At 44.1% G+C, this 21,060-nt stretch overlaps 1 protein-coding gene across 9 annotated transcripts in view; it reads right to left on the reverse strand.

Annotated features, from left to right (window-relative positions):
• LOC138760267 (protein EFR3 homolog B-like) overlaps window positions 1-21,060 on the reverse strand; it is a 242,207-nt gene that overhangs the window by 24,539 nt on the left and 196,608 nt on the right. For 7 of the 9 annotated variants that reach the window (XR_011355520.1, XM_069930610.1, XM_069930605.1 and 4 more), the window contains 5 exons: window positions 18,781-18,832; window positions 17,531-17,703; window positions 15,030-15,105; window positions 2,268-2,429; window positions 1,776-1,907 (listed from right to left, as the gene is read on the reverse strand). Coding sequence is in view for 8 of the 9 variants with exons in the window: in XM_069930610.1 (XP_069786711.1) it covers window positions 1,776-1,907; window positions 2,268-2,429; window positions 15,030-15,105; window positions 17,531-17,703; window positions 18,781-18,832 (595 nt within the window). In the remaining variant the exon portion in view is untranslated. The remainder of the gene's footprint in view (window positions 1-1,775; window positions 1,908-2,267; window positions 2,430-15,029; window positions 15,106-17,530; window positions 17,704-18,780; window positions 18,833-21,060) is intronic. The other 2 variants (XM_069930611.1, XM_069930612.1) reach the window with 2 other exon arrangements.

The raw sequence follows: 21,060 nt of genomic DNA on the forward strand, positions 1-21,060 counted from the left end.
AGCATTATCAAGTTTGCAGATGATACAACAGCAGTTGGGCTCCTCGGCAACAACGATGAGTCGGCTAACTGAGAGTAGGTTGGGTGCAAGAATAACAACCTGTGTCTCAGACAAAGGAGATAATTGTGGACTTCAGGAGGACAAAGGACCACTCCCCACTATGTACTAATGGGACCGTTGGAGAGGGAGATGGGAGCACAAAGTTCCTTAGTGTCCTTTTAAAGGATGACCGAGCAAGGGCTCAGAACACCTGCTCATTAGTCAGGGCACAGCATTGCCTACACTTCCGCAGATTTTGGATCGCAATGTATCCCTGTCGTTTGTGTGTAGGGTCTCTTACACGTGTGTGTGTACAATGGTCCAAAGATATGCTGATTTGTCAAGTTGTTTATGTACAACCAGATGACAATAAACCTGAAGGTCCTCATGCGGGCGTGTGACGAAAGCAAGAGGACACGTTGTACTGCACTGAAAAGCTGTTTCCATGCTGAATGACTGGAACTCCACGTCCTACAAACTGCAGCCCTGCCCCCTAACCAGCTGGGTGCTCTGGCACCGTGACCCCTACAAGCTGCTATCTTGACCCCTTACCTGCTGGGTGTTCAGGCACCGTGACCCCTACAAGCTGCCCTCCTGTCCCCTCACCTGCTGGGTGTTCAGGCAACATGACCCCTACAAGCTGCCGTCCAGTCCCCTTACCTGCTGGGTGCTCAGGCAACATGACCCCTACAAGCTGCCCTCCAGTCTCCTTCCCTGCTGGGTGTTCTGGCCCCAGAACCCTACAGTGTGCCCTCATGTCCACTTACCTGCTGGGTGCTCAGGCACCGTGACCCCTACAAACTGCCCTCCTGTCCCCTTACCTGTTGGGTGCTCAGGCACTGTGACCCCTACAAACTGCCCTCCTGTCCCCTTACCTGCTGGGTGTTCAGGCACCGTGACCCCTACAAGCTGCCCTCCTGTCCCCTTACCTGCTGGGTGCTCAGGCACCGTGACCCCTACAAGCTGCCCTCCAGTCCCCTTACCTGCTGGGTGCTCAGGCACCGTGACCCCTACAAACTGCCCTCCTGTCCCCTTAGCTGCTGGGTGTTCAGGCACCGTGACCCCTACAAGCTGCCCTCCTGTCCCCTTACCTGCTAGGTGTTCTGGCACCGTGACCCCTACAAGCTGCCCTCCTGTCCCCTTACCTGCTGGGTGCTCAGGCACCGTGACCCCTACAAGCTGCCCTCCTGTCCCCTTACCTGCTGGGTGCTCAGGCACCGTGACCCCTACAAGCTGCCCACCTGTTCCTTACCTCCTGGGTGCTCAGGCATCGTAACCCCTACAAGTTGCCCTCTTCTCCCCTTACCTGCTGAGTGCTCAGGCACCGTGACCCCAACAAGTTGCCCTCCTGTCCCATTACCTGCTGGGTGTTTTGGCACTGAGACCCTTAAAGCTGCCCTCCTGTCCCCTTACCTGCTGGGTGCTCAGGCACCGTGACCCCTACAAGCTGCCCTCCTGTCCCCTTACCTGCTGGGTGCTCAGGCACCGTGACCCCTACAAGCTGCCCACCTGTTCCTTACCTCCTGGGTGCTCAGGCATCGTGACCCCTACAAGTTGCCCTCTTCTCCCCTTACCTGCTGAGTGCTCAGGCACCGTGACCCCAACAAGTTGCCCTCCTGCCCCCTTACCTGCTGGGTGCTCTGGCACCGTGACCCTTACAAGTTTTCCTCTTGTCCCTTTACATGCTGGGTGTTCTGGCACTGTGACTCCTACAAGCTGCCCTCCTGCCCTCTTACCTGCTGGACGCTCTGGCAGAAGGCCGGCAGTGTGGTGAGTTGACTGATGAAGTTCAGATATGCAGCGGAAAGTGCATGCATTGCACACCGACTCCACACCGGGAGGCCATCCTCATTGCTCATGGACAGCTCCTGCCAAATAGACACATTGGTTGCTCCTCCATTTGTTGCCTGAAGCTCAGTGGAGAGCTGAGAGCAGTGAGATGTCAGCAGTGAGGTGAGCCTTGACTGTTGACCATAACACTTCTTCTCAGCAATGGTTTTCCAAGCAGTGGTCAGTACTGCTGACGTGCACCATGAATAACCAAAGAACAACATGGACTGGGCAGAGATAGTCAAACTGACCCAGGAGTGACCAAGAGCCTGGTCCCCCTGACCCAGGAGTGACCGAGACTCTGACCTCCCTGACCCAGAAATTACGGTGTCCCCGACCCAGGAGTGACCTTGTTCCCAACCTCACTCCCCGAGCCACAACCACCTCACTCCACCTACCTGGAGGGCCAACACCACACGGATGAGGTCCACCACCACCTCCTCATTGGCCAGCTCCACACTGATTAGGGCCAACAGGGCGTAGATGACATTGTAGTGATTCTGAGAGTTATTTTGCTCTTTACAGCTCATGTAGATGTATCTGTACAATGTTTGTGAGTGCTGGGAGAGGAAAGATCAAAATTAAGATTTTATTGTCAGAGGACATGCATGAAACCACAAATAACCCTGAGAGTCTTATTTCTGCGGCCACGGCAGAATTACCTTTCCTTGCTAGTGCAAAAGGCTGTTCTCAAGAACATATAACCACTTACAGCACAGAACAGGCCAGTTCGGCCCTACTAGTCCATGCCGTAGCAAATCCCCACCCTCCTAGTCCCACTGACCAGCACCCGGTCCATACCCCTCTAGTCCCCTCCTATCCATGTAACGATCCAGTCTTTCCTTAAATGTAACCAACGATCCCGCCTCGACCACGTCTGCCGGAAGCTCATTCCACATCCCCACCACCCTTTGCGTAAAGAAATTTCCCCTCATGTTCCCCTTATAATTTTCCCCCTTCAATCTTAAACCATGTCCTCTAGTTTGAATCTCCCCCTTTCTTAATTGAAAAAGCCTATCCACATTTACTCTGTCTGTCCCTTTTAAAATCTTAAACATCTCTATCAAGTCCCCTCTCAATCTTCTACGCTCCAGAGAAAAAAGCCCCAGTCTGCACAACCTTTCCCTGGAACTCAGACCCTGAAATCCTGTCAACATTCTCGTGAACCTTCTGTGCACTCTCTCTATTTTGTTTATATCTTTCCTATAATTTGGTGACCAAAACTGTACACAGTACTCCAAATATTGCCTCACCAAAGCCTTGTACAATTTCATCATAACCTCCCTACTCTTGAATTCAATACTCCGATTGATGAAGGCCAACATTCCAAATGCCTTCTTCACCACACCATCTACCTGAGTATCAGCCTTGAGGGAACTATTTACCACAACTCCTAAATCCCTTTGTTGCTCTGCACTCCACAATGGCCTACCATTTAATGCATATGACCTATTTAGATTTGCCTTTCCAAAATGTAACACCTCACACTTATCTGTATTAAATTCCATCAGCCATTTCTCAGCCCACACCTCCAGCCTTCCTAAATCACCTTTTAATCTACGGTAATCTTCCTCACTGTCCACAACACCACCAATCTTTGTGTCATCCACAAACTTGCTTATCCAATTCTCTACACCTACATCCAGATCGTTAATATATATAACAAATAATAGTGGACCCAGGACCGAACCCTGAGGAACTCCACTAGTCACCGGCCTCCAATTGGACAAACAATTTTCTACCACTACTCTCTGACACCTCCCATCCAACCACTGCTGAATTCATTTCACTACCTCTTTATTTATACCTAATGCCCCCACCTTTTTTCCTAACCTCCTGTGGGGAACTTTATCAAAACCTTTACTAAAGTCTAAATAGACAACATCCACAGCTTTCACTTCATCAACCTTTTTTGTAACCCCCTCGAAAAACTCAAATCAGGTTTGTCAAGCATGATCTACTCCTGACAAAACCATGCTGATTACTCCCTAGCAATCCCTGTACCTCCAAATATTTGCAAATACCATTCCTCAGAATACTTTCCATCAACTTACCCACCACAGACGTCACACTCACGGGCCAATAATTCCCAGGTTTACATTTGGACCCTTTCTTAAACAGCAGAACCACATGCGCCACCCTCCAATCCTTTGGCACCACCCCTGTGACCAGTGACATCCTAAATATCTCTGTTAATGGCCCCACTAACTGTCCACAGGCCTCCCTGAGTGTCCTAGGGAATATTTTGTCCGGTCCGGGAGATTTATCCACCTTTATCTTTTTCAACACAGCCATCACTACCTCCTCGGTTATCCTTATATGCTTCATGACCTCCCCACTATTTTTCTTTACTTCAACTGGTTCAATATTTTTTTTCCCCAGTGAATACCGAGCAAAGAAATAATTCAAAATTTCCCCCATTTCCTCAGACTTCTCACTTAGCCGACCCTCACTACCTACAAGGGGTCCAATTTTATCCCTCACTAATCTTTTACTTTTAATGTACCTATGGAAACCCTTTGGATTTATTTTTACTCTGTCTGCCAAAGCCTCTTCGTGCCTTTTTTTGGCCTTTCTAATTTCTTTCTTAAGATTCCTTCTACACTCCTTGTAGTCCTCCTTCAAACTCTCAGCTCCCTGCTCTTTATACCTCTTGTACACCTCCCTTTTTCTCCTAACCAAATTTCCAATATTCCTCAAACACCAAGCCTCCCTGTGACTTCCAGCCTTTCCTTTGATCCTCACTGGGACATATCTACTCTGTACCCTCAAAATTTATTTTTTGAATATCCTCCATTTTTCATTTACATCCTTACCTGAAAATATCCTGTCCCACTCAATACTCCCCAAATCCCTTCTTATTCCTTCGAAATTTGCTCTTCTCTCCAATCCAGAACCTCAACTTTAGGCCCCTCCTTGCTCTTCCCTAAAACTACCCGAAAACTAACAGAGTTATGATCACTAGACCCAATTTGTTCTCCAACAATAATGTCCGATATCTGACCTAGCTCATTCCCTAACAGGAGATCTAGTATTACACTGTCCCGAGTCGGTTCTTCTACTAATTGATTTAGAAAACAATCTTGAACACATTTAACGAACTCTAGCCCATCCAGCCCTCTAACTGTATGGGTATCCCAATCAATGTGAGGTAAGTTAAAATCTCCCATGATCACTACCTTATGATTCTCACACATAGACGTGATCTCCCTACAAATTTGTTCCTCTAATTTTCTTGGCCCATTTGGTGGTACAAGATTAAAATTTAAAACAAAGTAAAAATAAAGGTGAGAAGAAAATGGCAGCGAAGAGAGAAAAGTCGAAAACAACGGGAAGAAGGGAAGAAGAAAGAACGTCGGAAGAAGGTGAAGGCCTTACCTGTCTGAGGAGGCCCGCCACAGAGAGAGAAGCCCGCTCCCTCAGGTCAGTGGAAGTCCCGGGCTCGGGACTACAAAAATGGCTCGCAGAGCTGAGTAAAAGTGTGCAACCGTGCATACGCGAGGAGTCGCGCATGCGCGATGCGCATGAAAAAAAACACACTGACGGGAGGGGGGAACAGCTGCGGAGTCGATCTCCACAGCTGAGAGTGGCAGCTGCAACACAGCAACAGGAGCAGAACATAGAAAATAACGACAACAAGAAAGAAGAGGGTAAAAAGAAAACAAGGAAACAACAGATGGTCAATCCAGAGGAAGAAGAAGAAGAAGAACAGAAAGAAGTGGAAGAAGAAGAGAAAAGCAAGACAATGGATATATCTTTTTTGAAAGAATATATGGAATCAGTGAAAAAATGGCAATTACAAGAATTTAATGAGATAAAAAGAAGAATTAAGAATGCAGAAGAAAAAATGAATAAAATAGAAATGGTCATATCAGAGATAGGAAAAAGAGTGGATAATGTGGAAGAACGAGAAATAATCGTAGAAATGGAAGTAGAGGACTTAAAAGAGAAATTAGAAGAATCTAATAAAAAAGTTAAAGAGTCACAGGAGCTGTTAGCTCAGAAGATAGATATAATGGAAAACTATAATAGAAGAAATAATATAAAGATAGTGGGCCTTAAGGAAGATGAAGAAGGCAAGAATATGAGAGAATTTATAAAAGATTGGATCCCCAGGGTCCTGGGAAGACCAGAATTACAGGAAGAAATGGAAATAGAGAGGGCACATAGAACTTTAGCCCCGAAACCACAACCGCAGCAAAAACCAAGATCCATTTTAGTAAAATTTTTAAGATATACAACAAGAGAAAATATATTGGAGAAAGCAATGAAGAAAATAAGAGAAGACAAAAAGCCACTGGAATATAAAGGTCAAAAAATTTTTTTCTATCCAGACATAAGTTTTGAACTCCTGAAGAAGAGGAAGGAGTTCAATACAGCGAAAACGATCTTATGGAAAAAAGGATATAAAATTATGTTAAAGTACCCAGCGGTACTTAAAATAGTTATTCCAGGGCAGCAAAACAGACTATTCTCGGATCCAGAGGAAGCACGAAAATTTGCAGAACAACTACAAAACAAGCAGAGAGATGAAGACATGTAATGAGAGTAAAAAACTATATGTGTATATATATAGATGTGTACGTATATGTGTGTATACATGAATGTATCCGAATTTAGAGGAAAATATATAGAGTATAGATAAGAATTAATAAGGGAATGAAAGAGAATAGAGGGAATAAGGAGGGAATTAAAAGAGTGACCTTTGTTATATATGAAAATTAAAATCTTTTCTGGGGGGGGTTGGGTGGGGAGGAGTTACGGTCACTGCAAAATGAGTTGACGTTTGCGAGTGAATTCGCAAATCCAAATGGAGAGGGGAGATGTGGTTGTCCGACAAGGGATAAAGGGCAACTCAGGAGGGGGAGGGGAGAATGGGGTTAAAGAAGTTTTAAATAGGAGAATAAGGAAAATGTTTGATGTTTTAGGAATGTTGTCTTATAAAGTGTTCAAAACAAGAAAGCAGAAATGGATAAGAAGGAAAGGTAATGATGGAGAAACAGAAAGGGAAGATAAACAAAGTATGAAATGGCTACGTTGAACTATATGACTTTAAATATTAACGGAATACATAACCAAATCAAAAGGAAGAAACTGCTAAATTTACTGAAAAAAGAAAAAATTGATATAGCATTTGTGCAAGAAACACATTTAAATGAATTGGAGCACAAGAAATTAAAGAGAGATTGGGTAGGACACGTAACAGCAGCGTCGTATAATTCAAAAGCAAGAGGAGTAGTAAAAATATACCAATTAAAATAGAAGAGGAAATAATAGATCCAGCAGGGAGATATGTAATGATAAAGTGTCGGATATATTCGGAGTTTTGGAATCTACTCAATGTATATTCACCTAACAAAGAAGATCAAAAGTTTATGCAAGATATTTTTTTGAAGATAGCAGATACGCAAGGGAACATATTAATAAGTGGGGATTTCAACCTTAATTTGGATTCAAATATGGATAAAACTGGGAAAAAAATTAACAGAAAGAACTAAGTAACCAAATTTATAATTAAATCGATGCAAGAAATGCAACTTTTGGATATATGGAGGAAACAACACCCAAAGGAAAAGGAATATTCATATTACTCGGCTAGACATAAAACATACTCAAGAATAGACCTATTTTTGTTATCAGCTCATATGCAAGATAGAGTAAGAAAAACAGAATATGAAGCTAGAATATTATCGGACCATTCACCCTTGATATTGACAATAGAGTTAGAGGACATCCCTCCAAGAATGTATCGATGGAGATTAAACCCCATGTTATTTAAAAGGCAGGATTTTAGAGAATTAATTGAAAGACAAATTAAAATGTATTTTGAAATAAATACGGAATCAGTGAAAGATAAGTTTATACTATGGGATGCAATGAAAGCATTCATTAGAGGGCAAATAATAAGTTATGTAACCAAGATGAAGAAGTACTATAATCAGGAAACAGAGCAGTTGGAAAGGGAAATAGCAAATATAGAAAAAGAATTAGCAATGAAGGAAGATACAACTAAAAGAAGAGAATTGGCAGATAAAAAAATAAAATATGAAACATTACAAACATATAAGGTGGAGAAGAACATAATGAAGACAAAACAGAAATATTATGAACTAGGGGAAAAAACGCACAAAATTCTAGCATGGCAGCTTAAGACAGAACAAGCTAAGAAAATGGTATTGGCATCAAGGAAAAAAGACAAACAAATCACATATAATCCAACGGAGATCAAGGAAAACTTTAGAGAATTCTATGAACAATTATACCGAACTGAAAACGAAAGGAAAGAAGGGAAAATAGATGAATTTTTAACTAAAATTGAACTACCAAAACTACAAATAGAGGAACAAAATAAATTAACAGAGCCATTTGGAATAGTAGAAATACAAGAGATAATAAAAAAACTACCAAATAATAAAACACCAGGAGAGGATGGATTCCCAATAGAATTCTATAAAACATTTAAAGATTTATTAATTCCTCCCCTCCTGGAAGTAATCAACCAGATTGATAAAACACAAAGCTTACCAGATTCATGTAAAACAGCAATAATTACAGTAATACTAAAGCAAGGGAAAGATCCACTCGCACCAGCGTCATATAGACCAATATCATTACTAAACACAGATTATAAGATAATAGCTAAACTATTAGCAAACAGATTAGCAGATTATGTACCTAAAATGGTAAATCTAGACCAAACTGGATTTATTAAGAAAAGACGCACAACAGACAATATTTGTAAATTTATTAACTTAATTCATGCAGTAGAAGGGAATAAAGCGCCAACAGTAGCAGTTGCTTTAGGCGCAGAGAAGGCCTTTGACAGAGTAGAATGGAATTATTTATTCAAAGTATTGCAAAAATTCAGTTTACCAGAGAAGTATATTAATTGGATTAAAGCATTATATAAGGGGCCATTGGCGAAAGTGACAGTAAATGGATATATATCAAAGCAATTTAATTTAAGCAGATCAACAAGGCAGGGATGTCCACTATCACCCTTATTGTTCGCGTTCACTAGCAGAATTGATAAGAACAGAAAATAATATAAAAGGGATAAAAATAAAAGACAAGGAATATAAAATCAGTCTATTTGTGGATGATGTTATAGTATACTTAACAGAACCAAAACTATCAATAAAAGAATTATATAAGAAATTGAAGGAATATGGAGAAGTGTCGGGTTACAAGATTAACGTAAATAAAAGTGAAGCAATGCCAATGAATAATGCGGATTTCTCAAAATTTAAGAAGGAATCACCATTCAGATGGCAATAAGATACCTAGGTATACAAATAAATAAAAATCTCGGCCAACTATATAAACTCAATTATTATCCACTAATGAAAAAATTACAGGACGATTTAGAGCATTGAAAAGATTTACCACTAACACTAATAAGAAGGATAAACTGTATTAAAATGAACATTTTCCCAAGGATATTATACCTATTTCAGGCATTGCCAATACACTTGACAGAGAAATTCTTCAAGGAGTTAAAGAAAATAATAAGGAAATTCTTATGGAAAGGGGGGAAACCGAGGATAGCACTAGATAAATTAACAGAATGGTATAAACAAGGAGGCTTACAACTGCCAAACTTTAAAAATTATTATAGAGCCGCACAATTAAGATACCTATCAGATTTTTACCAAACAAGGGAAAAGCCAGATTGGACTAGATTAGAACTAGATAAAATAAGGGAAAAGATACCTGAACACATATTATATAAATGGGATGAAAAATTGGTACAACGTAGGAGTTCTCCAGTATTACATCATCTGCTCAATATAACATAACATAACAATTTCAGCACAGAAACAGGCCATTAGGCCCTTCTAGTCCGCACTGAACCAAACACCCCTTTCTAGTCCCACCTCCCTGCACAATGCCCATAACCCTCCATCTTCTTCTCATCCATATACCTGTCCAACCTTTTCTTAAATAATACAATTAACTCCGCCGCCACTATTTCTCCCGGAAGATCATTCCACACGTCTACCACTCTCTGAGTAAAGAAGTTTCCCCTCATGTTACCTCTAAACCTCTGCCCCTTAATTCTTAACTCATGTCCTTTTGTTTTAATCTTTCCTCCTCTTAACGGAAATAGTCTATCCACATCCATTCTGTCTATCCCTTTCATAATCTTAAATACTTCTATATTTGGAAGAAGATTCATGTAGAAAGGAATAAAACAAATTACCAATTACCAAAACTAATAATGACGCAAAATCAGTTACTCCCTTTTACAATAGATAACCTTTCCTTTAGAGAATGGGAGAAAAAAGGGATCAAAAGAATAGAAAATTGTTTTTCAGGAAAAAGATTATTATCCTTTGAACAAATGAAGGATAAATACAATATAACTCAAGATACAGCGCTGGCATATTACCAATTGAGATCCTACTTGAAGGATAAATTAGGAAGCAGTTTGAGTTTGCCAGAGGCAAGTAACTTTGAATATGTGATTACAGATACAATGATAATCAAAAGATTTATAACAAATATGTATATTAAACTGCAAGAAAAGGAGAATGAGGAAACAAATGGTAAAACTAAACAAAAATGGGAACAAGATTTAAATATAAAGATAAAGAAGGAAACATGGGAGAAATTATGTTCTGGAACGATGAGAAATACAATAAATACGAGGCTACGTATGATACAATATAACTGGATACACAGGCTATACATTACACCTCAAAAATTAAATAAATGGGACCCAACAGTATCTGACAGATGTTTTCGTTGTAAAAAAGAAATGGGAACAACAATTCATGCAATCTGGACATGTGAGAAAGTAGAAAAATTTTGGGAAGATGTAAACCAGATATTAAATAAAATTACAGAAAACAATATACCAAAGAATCCAGAGATCTTCCTCCTAAGTAACATAAAAAACAAAGAATTTGGAATTGATTTGGAGGATGCACAAAAAAGATTTGTTAAGATAGCACTAGCCATAGCAAAAAAATGTATTATGTCAACCTGGAAATTTGAAGATAATTTGAAAATACAACAATGGTATATAGAAATGAATAAATGTATTCCATTAGAAAAAATAACATATAGTTTAAGAAATAATATTGAAATATTTGAACAAATATGGGAGCCTTACATTAAATACAATAGCGAAAACCTACCGGGGACATTCACTACCTAAATTAACGAAAGGAGAAGGAAATGAAAAGAATTGACTCAGTGGAATTTCTTGTTTATTTTTATTGAATGACAACATTGTTTGACTGGTTTAATGTATCTTAGATTTTGTACTTTAAATGGATGTGGGGGGGAGGTAGGGAGGGTGGGATGGGAGGAGGGAGGGGGGGAGAAAATGACACTGTATATATTTGAAAAGGAAAATGTATGTATCTTGGTCAATGTGGTTTATGGTGTGAAAAATAAAAAATTTAAAAAAAAATTAAGTTGCCATCCTGCCCCTCCTGTAGCCAGGTCTCACTAATTGCCACAATATCATGACCCCAAGTATCTGTCCATGCTCTAAGCTCATCTACCTTGTTCACTATGCTTCTTGCATTAAAATATATGCATCTCAGAGAATGACCCTCACATACATTCTCTTTTCTACCTTCTACCCTAATCTCCATCCTACCTTTGTTATCGTTTTTATTCTTATCTAGGTGGCCATGCTCCCTTGACACTGCTCTCACACTCTGTTCCCCACCCGGCTGCGAAACTAGTTTAAACCTTCCCCCACAGCTCTAGCAAATCTGCTTGCCAGCACATTGGTCCCCCTCCCGTTCAAGTGGAGTCCGTCCCTTTTGTACAGGTCCGACCTTCCCCAGAAGAGATCCCAATGATCCAGAAATCTTATCCCTTGCCCCCTGCACCATCTCTTTAGCCACACATTCATCCTCCACATCCTCCTATTTCTACCCTCACTAACGCGTGGCATGGGCAGCAATCCAGAGATTACTACCTTGGAGGTCCTGTTTTTTAACTTCCTACCTAATTCCACATAATCCGTAAGCATGTATATGAATAAAAGAAATGTTAACAAACTGACTGTGCAATAGAGAAAATCAGTGAAGTGCCCATCAGAGCCCTTAAATGAGTCCTGATTGAGTTTGTCATTGAGGAGTGTGATGGTGGAGGGGGAGCATAGGAACATAGGAAGTAGGAAGAGGAGTCGGCCAAAAATGGCCCATCGAGCCTGCTTCGCCATTCAATACGATCATGGCTGATCTAATTTATGACCTAACTCCACCTACCTGCCTTCTCCCCATATCCTCTAATTCCTCTATCATGTAAAAATTTATCTAACCGAATTTTAAATATGTTTAATGAGGCAGCCTCAACCACTTCCCTGGTTAGAGAATTCCAAACATTCACTACTCTCTGGGAAAAACTATTTTTCCTCATCTCTGTCCTAAATCTACTCCCCCGAATCTTGAGACTGTGTCCTCTGGTTTTAGTTTCCCCGGCCAGCTCAAAAAACCTTCCTACATCTATCCTATCCATACCCTTCATAATCCTCTATGTTTCTATAAGATATCCTCTCATTCTTCTGAACTCGAGCGAATACAATCCTAGATGATTTAATCTTTCATCATAAGTCAACCCCTTCATCCCAGGGATCAACCTAGTAAACCTCCTCTGGACCGTCTCCAAAGCCAGTAGATCCTTCCTCAAATATGGAGACCAGAACTGGACACAGTACTCCAGGTGCGGTCTCACCAGTACCTTGTACAGTTGCAACATGACCTCCCTACTCCTGAATTCAATTCCTCTCGCGATGAAGGCCAACATTCCATTTGCCTTAATAACCTGCTGCACCTGCAACCTAACTCTTTGCGATTCATGCACAAGCCCTCCCAAGTCCCTCTGCACAACCGCATGCTGGAGTTTTTCACCCTTTAAATAATATTCAGCTCTTTTATTTTTCTTGCCAAAGTGGATCACCTCACACTTACTAACATTGTACTCCATCTGCCAGACCTTTGCCCACTCATCCAGCTTAACTCGATCCCTCTGCAGACTCTCCACATCCTTATTACAATTTGCTCTTCCACTCAATTTGGTGTCATCCGCAAACTTGGCGACACCACATTTTGTCCCCTCCTCCAAGTCATCAATGTAAATGATGAACAGTTGTGGGAACCGTACTGTTCCTGAACCTGGTAGTGTGAGTCCTGTGGCACCGAGACCTCTTTGCTGATGGCAGCAGTGAGAACAGAGCGTGTGCTGGGTGGCGTGGATCCTTGATGATTGCTGCTGCTCTCCGACGGCAGTGTTCCCTGTAGATGTTCCCGATGGGCGATGGATGGGAGGAGTTTGCCTGTGATGTCCTGGGATTTATGCTCAGGGGTATTTGGTGTCCCTGTTCCAGGCCGTGATGCAGCCGGTCAGCATACTTTTCACCACACCCCTGCAGAAATTTGCTTGAGGAAGTAGAGGCGCTGACGTAGTTTCTTCATGTGTGTTGGTTCCACAACTGCCTGTGGTCACAAATTCCACAGATTCCCCTCCCTCTGGCTGAATAAATTCCTCCACACCTTTGTTCTATGTAAACACTTTTCAGTCCTGAAGTTGTGCTCCCCTTCCTAGACTCTCTCCCACCGTGGGAAACAACCTTTCTACATCGACTCTGTCCACTCCTTTCAAATTCAAAATGTTTAAATGAGACCCCTTGTCATTCTCATAAATTCCAATGAGTCCAGGCCAAGAGCTGTCAAATGCTCCTCCTGTGATAACCCTTTCATTCCCGGAATCATCCTCGTGAACCTCCTCTGAATATCCTTTCTGAAATGAGGAGCCCAAAACTGCTCACAGTAATTAACGTGAGGTTTCACTAGTGCCGTATAAAGCTTCAATATCACATTACATTTGATCAACATCTGACATGGAAAAACACATTAACAAACACAGGACACTGAGAGTTGGAAATGGATGGACGGAGAGGATTGAGTTTGGAGGTTGAGTGAATCGCATTGACACAGCAAGGTGCAGACTGGAAAGCAGTGAGATATGTAGCTATCTCCAGGGTACGATCACACTGAAATATAGTAGACCAGTGGGTACAGACACTGCACCACAGCTTCAGTCAGCATGGTCCACTCCTGGCCTCTAGCATTGTCTGTGTGGAGTTTGCATGATCTCCTTGTAAGCTTGTGGGATTCCCCTGGTGCTCTGGTTTCCTTTCACGGGCCAAAGGTTGGTGGATTAGTTGGGCGTGTGTGGGTGAGTGGCCGAATCTGGCACAGCAGGTTAAAGGTCAAATTTGTGGAATGCTAGGGGTGCTATTTAAGCCAGCAGAGACTTGATGGGGTGAATGGCCTCCTTCTCTGCTTGGAGATATATGGACATGGATGAACAAATACTGGGACACAGAGTACGGAACATAAAACACGACAGCACTGTACAGGCTCTTCGGCCCTTGATGTTGTGCCGACGCATATATTCCTAAAGAAAGTATGAATCCCTCCCTACCCTGTAACCCTCTATTTCTCTTCCATCCATGTGTCTATCTAAGATTCTCTTAAATTCCCCCAATGTTCCAGCCTCCACCATCATCCCTGGCAAGGCATTCCAGGCGCCCACAACTCTCTGTGTCAAAAAACCCCCCTGACATGTCCCCTAAATTTCCCTCCCTTCACTTTGTACGCACAGCCTCTGATGTTTGCTGATCCTACCCTGGGAAACAGGCGCTGTCTGTCCACCCTATCACTGCCTCTCAGAATCTTGTCGACCTCTATCAAGTCTCCTCTCATCCTTCTACACTCCAAAGAGAAAAGTCCCAGCTCTGCTAACCTGGCCTCAAACAATATATTTTCCAGTCCAGGCAACATCCTGGTGAATCTCCTCTGCCCTCTCTCCACAGCTTCCCCATCCTTCCTGTAATGAGGTGACCAGAACTGACTGGGATTTGAAACAGATATACAGGGAGATGGGGGAAAGTCATTTCTGACACAAACAGGAAATGGAGAAGAAATGTTACAGGAATGTTCCTGGGACTGGAGGGTGTGAATTCCAAGGAGAGTTTAGATAGGCTGGGACTGTTCTCCCCGGAGCAAAGGAGGTTGAGGGTTGACCTTTAGATTTAAAAAATCAAACTAGTCTGTTTGAGCTTAGTATCATCTTGGTCTGTGCTGGACTCCGACTGGGCCAACACAGCAGTGAGTGCAGGAGGAGCAACTGACCTTCTTCATGAAGAGCGTGTCCTGCCGGGAGCATTTGTCCACTTTCAGCTTCAGCACAGAGATGTCAGAGATAATACTGAGGGGCAACAGGAAACACCGTCACTCACAAGATGCCTTGGCATATGTGACACACACACACTCAGAGATGCGCTGATAAACATGGACCTGACAAGGGTTATACTAGTGCAGGGCTTTTATTAACAGACTCTCAGCCACCATTGTACTGGCCAGTAGGAAAGCATCTCCATCTGTTATACCAGTCAGGTGGAACACCTCTACAGCCAGAGCCAATAGCAAGCAACTCCATAAGTGAGAAGCAGTCAGTATAATACACCCCCACACCCCCCCCCCACCATTATATCATCAAACTCACACACACTGATCCACACACATGTACACACTCACATGCACACACTCATACATGCAAACACAACAGTGTAAATAATTTGAATGGAGATGGTACACACAGGCATAAACGTGCAAGCAGCAGAGATATGCACACACAGGACCCACACAATCATGCAAATGCATTGACCAGCTTTTTCCAGACTCCTCGGGCAGCAAATGCCATATTGGAGGGCTGGAATATTGCTGATGTGGAGCTGGGGTTGAAACCATGGTGGCATGGCTAGGTAGCAATTAGTGCAGCATTATTACAGCGTCTACCTGGGTCCGAATCTGGCACCATCCAGTCTGTATGTTCTCCCCATAACCACATGGGTTTACACTGGGGGCTCTGGGTTTCTCCAACTTCCAAAGACATACGGGGATAGTAGGTTAACTGCTCACACGTGAGCTTAGCAGTTGGCACAACGCCATTCCAGTGCCAGTGATTGGGAACAGGGTTTGAATCCCGCGTAAGGAGTTTGTATGTTCTCCCCGTTTCTGCATGGGTTTTCCCCAGGGCTCCGATTTCCTCCCACCCTTCAAAACGGATCAGGGGTGTAGGTTAATTGGGTGTCAGCGGGTTTCATGAGCTCGTGGGCCAAAAGGGCCTGTTACTGCGCTGTAGGTCTAAATCATTTGGGGCGGGATTGTTGTCCGGAAAGGCCTGTTACCCTGTTGAATCTTGGAGGGGGAGAAAGAGAGAGAGAGAGAGAGAGAGAGAGAGAGAGAGAGAGAGAGAGATCACAGGATAAAATTCAGAGGGAAGGCCGAGATCACCAGTTAGGAGTGCAGATCGATCAGAAGCAGCCAGTGAGGACCAGATCAGGAAGACTGGTTTTAACGGACTTGTCTGCGAGAATAAATAGCATCAAGGCAGGTTTGCAGCCCTCCGCTGTAGTTTGGTGACTTTGACATGGATCTTTATCAAAATTTAGATTTATTGCCAAACTATACACATGACATCACATACAACCGAGATTCTTTCTTCCCGTGGGCCAGGCCCAATTGCTCGTGCATAAAAAACTGTACTCAAGATATGTATACAAATGAGAAAAATGGAAACCGAGATAGAAATGTCAAGAAACTGTGCAATACAGAGGAAAAATATCAATAAAGTGCACAAGTCAGAGTCTTTAAATGAGTCTGTGTCTGAGTTTGTCATTGAGGAGTCTGACGGTGGAGGGGGTACAGCTGGTCCTGAACCTGGTGGTGCAAGGTTGTTTTAAAAAATAATTTTTTTTTGACGGACAGCACCATAACAGGCCCTTCCGGCCCACAACCCTGCGCTGTCCAATTAACCTATAACCTCCTGAAGGATTCTGGAAGAAAACTGGAGCCCTTGGGGAAAACCCACGCAGACATGGGGAGAACATGCAAACTCCTTAGAGACAGCACTGGATTCCAACTCGAGTCACTGGTGCTATAACGGGATTGCGCTAACCATGCTGAGGCTCGTGGCATCTCTTTCCTGATGGCAGCAGTGAGAACAGAGCGCATGCTGGGTGGTGTGGATCAATGCTTCTCAAGGCAAGTAGGTCAGAAAGTAAAAACCGGTAGTGAATTGGATTAAAATAGTCCCTGTGGCTGGGCTCATTTTAGGCCTGTGTTCAGTGATTCCTCCACTCACTACAGCAAGATGTTAACGTAGGTGTGGGAATAAACAGTTTGCAGTCACCGTGGTTGAAATAAAAACAATGTTGGAGAAACTCAGCAGGTCAAACAACGTCCTTTATGTAGCAAAGATTAAGATGCAGAACCAATGTTTCGGGATTAAGCCCACTCGGACACCTGCTTCATTTTGATCATACCTTGATCAAGCCCGAACCGTTGGGTATGTATCTTTGGATCACAATGGTAACTGGCAGTGTGGTCGATTGGCTGTGGGAAGATATGACAGAACAGGCTGGATGGGGCTCAAGTGTGGGGTGAGGATTTCGGGCCGGGAGAAACAGAGTGAAAGATTTTGGTCTGAGGCCTTTGACCAGAACACATGCTGGGTCTCCATTATGCATTGAACTGCTGAACTGTGAACCATGCAAGAGCTCCCTGGGCAACAGCAGAGGAAGGCAGGGAGGTGTCCATGCAGGAGGCTGGAGGTCTCACTGGGCACACACCTGATGTGAGAGAACTTGTGTCTGTTTTCTTGGCGATCAATCAGACTGAGGAGGATCTCGATGACGAGGAGTCGAAGTTCTGCATCCTCCATTAACGAGGCAGACAGAAGAGACTCCAAGAAGGAGGAGGGCAGAGTTGCTAACAGGTTCTTACTCTGGAACCCAATGGTCACCTGCAGGTGGAAGAGAAACAGCAGAGGTCTGGTCTGCAAATTTACAGGGAACAAGCCGATGACCTGGAACACAATCCGCTGCTTGGTTCTAGACACACCTTCCCACCCAATTCCCAAGAACCACGAGGGCAAGAGCTCGTGAGGGGCCTTGGGCGCTGGAGGATTCCTGATCGTGTCGGAGGTTTGGATCTGGAGCTCGGGCGGCCGATGGATTGAACAGGTGTGCAACAGCAGAAGGCTGCGGGAGAACTGGAGGCGAATCCACGGACACTCGGTGTCTCTGATGGGCCTCTCATTTGCTTCTCTTCTTCTCGTATTGCAGGGGGTGCCAGACAATGCTCGTGGCAACTGTCTACCTTATGGCAGGCAGAAGGCGATGGTGTGAATGTGCCGTGCTCTGTACCATTACATGACAATTAAAGTGTCTTGAATCTTGAATATATTCTCAATTTCCTTCCAGATCCTCAACATGGCAGACGGGAGAGCACGGGTTTCACATTGAACAAGGTCATTCCCAAGACTGGTGGAGGCCAGGCCACTGGATGCAGTTAAGGCAGAAATGTAAATATGCAAAAGATTGAGGAAATGAGGGTGATAGGGAACTGTTGCAGAAGCAGGGTAAAGGCCAGCATTGTCAGCCATGATCACGTTGAATGGGGAGCAGGATCTAGGGGCCGGATGGCCTCCTGTTCAAAGTTCTCTCAACACCTGCTGTGTCCGCCAATGTCCAGAATAAGCTCGTATATTTCTCTGAGGCAAGAGGACACATTGGGTCTCTGTCAGATGGTGAGTGCCCGGTGGATAAAGGCTGTCCTGTGGGGAAACCAATAGGACATTGAATTTGGAGACTAATGCGATTCTCCTTCAGCTTCTGGGCAGTAGGTGTGAGAATATCTTCATGAAGTCATTGGGTGTATTTAAGGCAGAAATTGACAGGTTCTTGATGAGCCAGGGCGTTGAAGGGTATGGGGAGAAGGCCGGGCAGTGGGGCTGAATGGGGAATGATAGAATGGCAGAGCAGATTCGATGAACTGAATGGCCTATTTCTGCTCCTATGTCTTAAGGTCTTGTCATTACCTGGAGGAGAGACTTCAGCAGCATGAACTGAATCATACGATTTCTGTCCTCCCTGAAAGACACAGAAGCTCAGTTAGCAGAGATTTATCTTCCAATATTGTTCACAATAACAGGAGGAGATGCTTAGCGCCCAGCTCTGCCCAACACAGCCCATTGCTTCTCCCTCCCTGGTCCATATCAACTCTCTCCATTTCCTCTTTGAAGGTGCAAATCAAGCAGCTTCTATGCTCGATTGACTTGGAATATGGCACCATGACAGGCTGAGACACAGGAATGTTTTCCCGACACCTCGTGCAGGACACCCAAAAGAACCTCCATGTTGAGTCGGTGGTGAAGAAGGTGAATGCAGTGATGGGGTCATATCCAGAGGGATAGGGGACAGGAGCAGGGATGTGATGTTGGGGCTTTAAAAGGCAAAGGTGAGGCCTCACGTGGAGGACGGGGGACAGATTTGGGCTCCTTATTTGAGAAAAGGTGTACTAACGTTGGAAAAGGTTCAGAGAAGATTTACTAGAATGATTCCTGGAATGAAAGGGTTAGCACATGAGGAACGATTGTCAGCTCTTGGACTGGACTTGGGGTACAGGAGGATGAGGGGGGAATGTTATTGAGGCATTTCAAATGATGAAAGGCCTGAACAGAGTCGATGTGGCGAGGATGTTTCCCATGTTGGGAAGTCAAGGACAAGAGGGCACAATGTCAGGATAAAAAGGCATCAATTTAAAACACATCTCTGAGCTGGATCAAGTGGTTCCAGGGGCCAAAAGGAAACTTGTTTTCTCAGACAAAGCTTCAAATAGAGTGGGGTGATCCTGTAGAAGTGGCTCCAGCACTGGCCAGGACTCAGCGAGGGCTGCGTACAGTTCAAGACAAGACCCCTTTATTTATCGTTCATCCCATGCTCGTACAGTAAAGATGAGATAGTGTTTCTCCAGGACCATTGAGCAGACTTACATAAATGTAGATTGGAAGTTAAGCACACTAAAATATTTAGACATTTACAGTAAAGGTCCATGGTATCCTATCCCCACATGTTCTGGGAATTCAGGAGCCAGATGGCTTGGGGGGGGGGGATATCTGTTGCCCAATCTGGACATAAAGGCCTGAGTCCTACAGTTCCTCCTACTACATGGCAGAAGGGGGAACAGTTTACGTGAGGGGTGTGTGGAGACCTTCACAATGTTTATTGCCTTTTGCCTGCATCAAGTGTTGTAAACGTCCTTCATGGTAGGAAGGGAGCCCCCATTGATCTTTTCCACTGACTTCACTCTCTGCGGGGTCTTGTGTTCCGAGGAGGTACAGCTTCCAAACCAGGCGGTGATACAGGAGGCCCCCAATACATCCTCTGTAGAATGTAGGGAGGACGGAGGGTGGGAGATGAACTTTCCTCAGCCTTCGCAGGAAGTCGAGGGGCTGCTGGGCTTTCTTGGCTACGGAGCTGGAGTTAGGGGACCAGGTGAGATTCTCCACCGTGCACTCGAAGGAACATGATACTCTTGATGACCTCAACAGTGGAGCCGACAATGGTCAGTGGAGCGTGGTCCCCCCTGAAGTCAACAATCATCTGTTTTTTTTTGATGTTCAGATGCAGGTCATAAGCTCTGTGCCCGTCCGTTAGTGACTGCCCCTCATCTCTGTACACTGAATCCTCATTCTTACTGATCAGACCCACCACGGGTGTGTTGGCAGCGAACTTGATACTGCGGTTTGAGCTGTACAGTCGTGGGTCAGCAGAGCGGACAGCCCTGGAGGGGCCCCCAGTTCAGTGTGATGGTCTTGGAGATGCTGTTACTGATCCAGACGGCCTGAAGTCTCCCCGAGTAAGAATCCAATTACAGAGGATGGTGTTTACACCCAGCAGGCTCAACTTCCTCATCAGGTACTGAGGTACGATTGCGTGAAATGCTGAGCTGAAGTCAATAAGTAGCATTCGAACATACGGAGTCCTTACTTTCCAGGTGGGTGAGGGCTAGATGGGGGGCGGTGGAGATGGCATAGTCCGTAGAGCGGTTGAATCTGTATGTGAACTGCAGGGGGTCCAGTGACAGGGGCAGCAGGAGCTTGAAGTGCCCTGTCATGACCCTCTTGAAGCACTTCATGACGATGGACATGAGTCCGACAGGGCGGTTCATTGATTCAGGACACAGACAACTTCTTCGACACGGAGACAATGGTGGTGGCTTTGAAGCACGTTGGGACCACGGCGCTTCTCAGGGAAATGAGAACATCTGTCAGAGAGCCGCACATCCCCTGAGCACTGTGGCAGGAATGTTATCTGGA

This window comes from Narcine bancroftii, chromosome 4 (genome assembly GCF_036971445.1).
Source record: "Narcine bancroftii isolate sNarBan1 chromosome 4, sNarBan1.hap1, whole genome shotgun sequence".
NCBI lineage: Eukaryota > Metazoa > Chordata > Chondrichthyes > Torpediniformes > Narcinidae > Narcine > Narcine bancroftii.